This window comes from Aquarana catesbeiana, linkage group LG06 (genome assembly GCF_042186555.1).
Source record: "Aquarana catesbeiana isolate 2022-GZ linkage group LG06, ASM4218655v1, whole genome shotgun sequence".
NCBI classification, from domain to species: Eukaryota; Metazoa; Chordata; class Amphibia; order Anura; family Ranidae; genus Aquarana; species Aquarana catesbeiana.
In genome coordinates this window covers 313563891-313566112 of record NC_133329.1, presented here as the reverse complement: position 1 = coordinate 313566112, position 2222 = coordinate 313563891, and the positions used below count along the sequence as shown (strand labels likewise).

Genomic DNA, 2222 nt, shown 5'->3' with positions numbered 1-2222 from the left:
CCAATGACAAAACAATAACATCGAGCTAACAAAGTTGCACAGAAATCTCAAAAAAATTTGTCACCCCTGACTTAGATCTCGTTGGCTCTGTACTAGTAATTTGGTAGTCCTAACACACTTCCTGTCCTAGGTCGACCCCAAAGATATAGTACAAACTACAACTATGCCCAGATGTCACATGTTCATAAATTTTGTTGTGTGAAACAAAGTTAATTGATAACTTTGTGAGTTTAATTAGATGTTTTTATGCAAGAGTGGTAGATAAAGGCAGATGAATGTAAACTGATTATGGTAACATTCACAGCAATCTTTCCGAGAAGTTCTACAGCATGGGATTATTTTCATTTTTTAGAATATGGCTGTTCTTTTTAGGAATATTTAACTTGGCAGATGGTGGTAAACTGCTAGTTGTCCCTATGGATGGCAGTCATTGGCTCAGTATGCGTCATGTGGTGGAAAGATTGGCACAGAAGGGGCATCAGGTTGTGATGGTGATGCCTGAAAGTAGTTTATCAATAAGTGGATCTGAACTTTACACAGTTAAAATTTACCCGGTGTTTGATGAAAATAAAGATATGAAGGCCCATTTACAAGAGTTTGGAAGAAAGCACTTTATTGATCCTCCATTCCCTGGTGCTGCCTATACAATGCTTAAAGACATGCAAGAATTGATCTTACTTTTCCACAAAGTTTGTGAGAGCCTGCTTAGCAACAAACATCTTATCAGTGACCTTCGAGAGGAGAAATTTGATGCTGTGCTCACCGATCCTGCATGGGTTTGTGGTTTGATTTTAGCAGAAGATTTAGGCATTCCTTATGTGGGTTTTCTAAGGGGATTGCCTTGTGCCTATGAATATGTAAGTGCACAGTGTGATAGTCCCCTTTCATATGTCCCTCGAATTTTCACTAAGAACTCGGATAGTATGACTTTTATTCAACGTGTGGAAAATGTATTGGTCAAACTTATAGAACCTTACTATTGTGACTTCCTGTTTCAGCCATTTGAGAGCCTTGCATCAAATTTCCTAAACAGAAAAGTTACTCTACTGGATCTCTACAGCAAATCTTCAATCTGGCTTCTGAGATATGACTTTATCTTTGAGTATCCAAGACCAATAATGCCCAATATGATCTTCGTAGGAGGAATAAATTGTGTCAAACAGAAGAGTCTACCTAAGGTAGGAGTCAACATTAGAAATGAGTTTTCTTGGTCAAAGCATGTGTATAAGAAAGGAAAGTTAAATTTAATAACAAACTAAAAGGTAGAAGTGTCAGTTGTATGTAAAGGAGGGAAAACCACACATATACATATAAAGCAATCCAAAATTAAAGTCGATTTAAAAACTCCTAAAAATTTAAATTATTTTCTAATACACTACCCCCCCCCCTCCTAGTTAGGGAATGCTTATAGTGATTGTAAAGTCTAAGTTTTTTTCTATAAAAATAACTAACATGTTATACTTACCTGCTCTGTGCTGTGGTTTTGCACAGGGCAGCCCAGATCATCCTCTTCCCGGGTACCTCTTCGGCTCTCCTGGCTCCTCCCTCCTGTCGAGTGTCCCCACAGCAAGCAGCTTGCTATGGGGGCATCCGAGCTGAGCAACAGCTCCCTGTGTCCATTCAGACACAGTGCCCCGGTTCGGCCCCACCCTCTCCCTCTCCTGATTGGCTAACTAACTTTAATTGACAGCAGTCGGAGCCACTGGCGCTACTGCTGTGTCTCAGCTACTCAATGGGGAGAGTCCTGGATGGCTGAGGCATTCGTGGACATCACTGGAAAGAGATGGGGCTCAGGTAAGTATTAGAGGGGCTGAGGGTGGCTGCTGCAACAGAAGTTTTTTGTCTTAATGCATAAAATGCATTAAGTTAAAAACTTTTTGCCTTTACAACCACTTTAAGGGCTAGGTCAATAATGTATTAGAAACACTCCTATAAGTTTTTTAATACATTTGCCTCTCTTAACCAGAGTTCTATCAAATTCTATGGTTCTGTATGGGTTCTGGGCCCTATCAGTTCAGCAGGGAGGCCTGGGCATCTGACAAACAGGCAAGAAGCCGGCTTCTCCTCCTTTCCCTCCTGGTGGCTTTCAGTTGCTGCATGGGGGGGGAAGTACAGGGGATTGGTTCTAGTAAAGGCACCCCCTGCCGCACTAATCAACCCCTCCTGTCAAGGATCACCTTCTCTAGGCTCCTCCTCCTGCTGGCTGCTGAGGGACACAGGAG

The 2222-nt window shown here is 41.8% G+C and overlaps 1 protein-coding gene across 1 annotated transcript; it reads left to right on the top strand.

The window, feature by feature from the left end:
- Positions 1 to 289: 289 nt before the first annotated feature.
- LOC141148072 (UDP-glucuronosyltransferase 1A6-like) lies at positions 290 to 1259 on the top strand. Its single transcript, XM_073635224.1, has one exon. It carries the CDS (start codon positions 330 to 332, stop codon positions 1257 to 1259), a length of 930 nt encoding a protein of 309 aa, XP_073491325.1. The 5' UTR covers positions 290 to 329.
- The last annotated feature ends 963 nt before the right edge of the window (positions 1260 to 2222 follow it).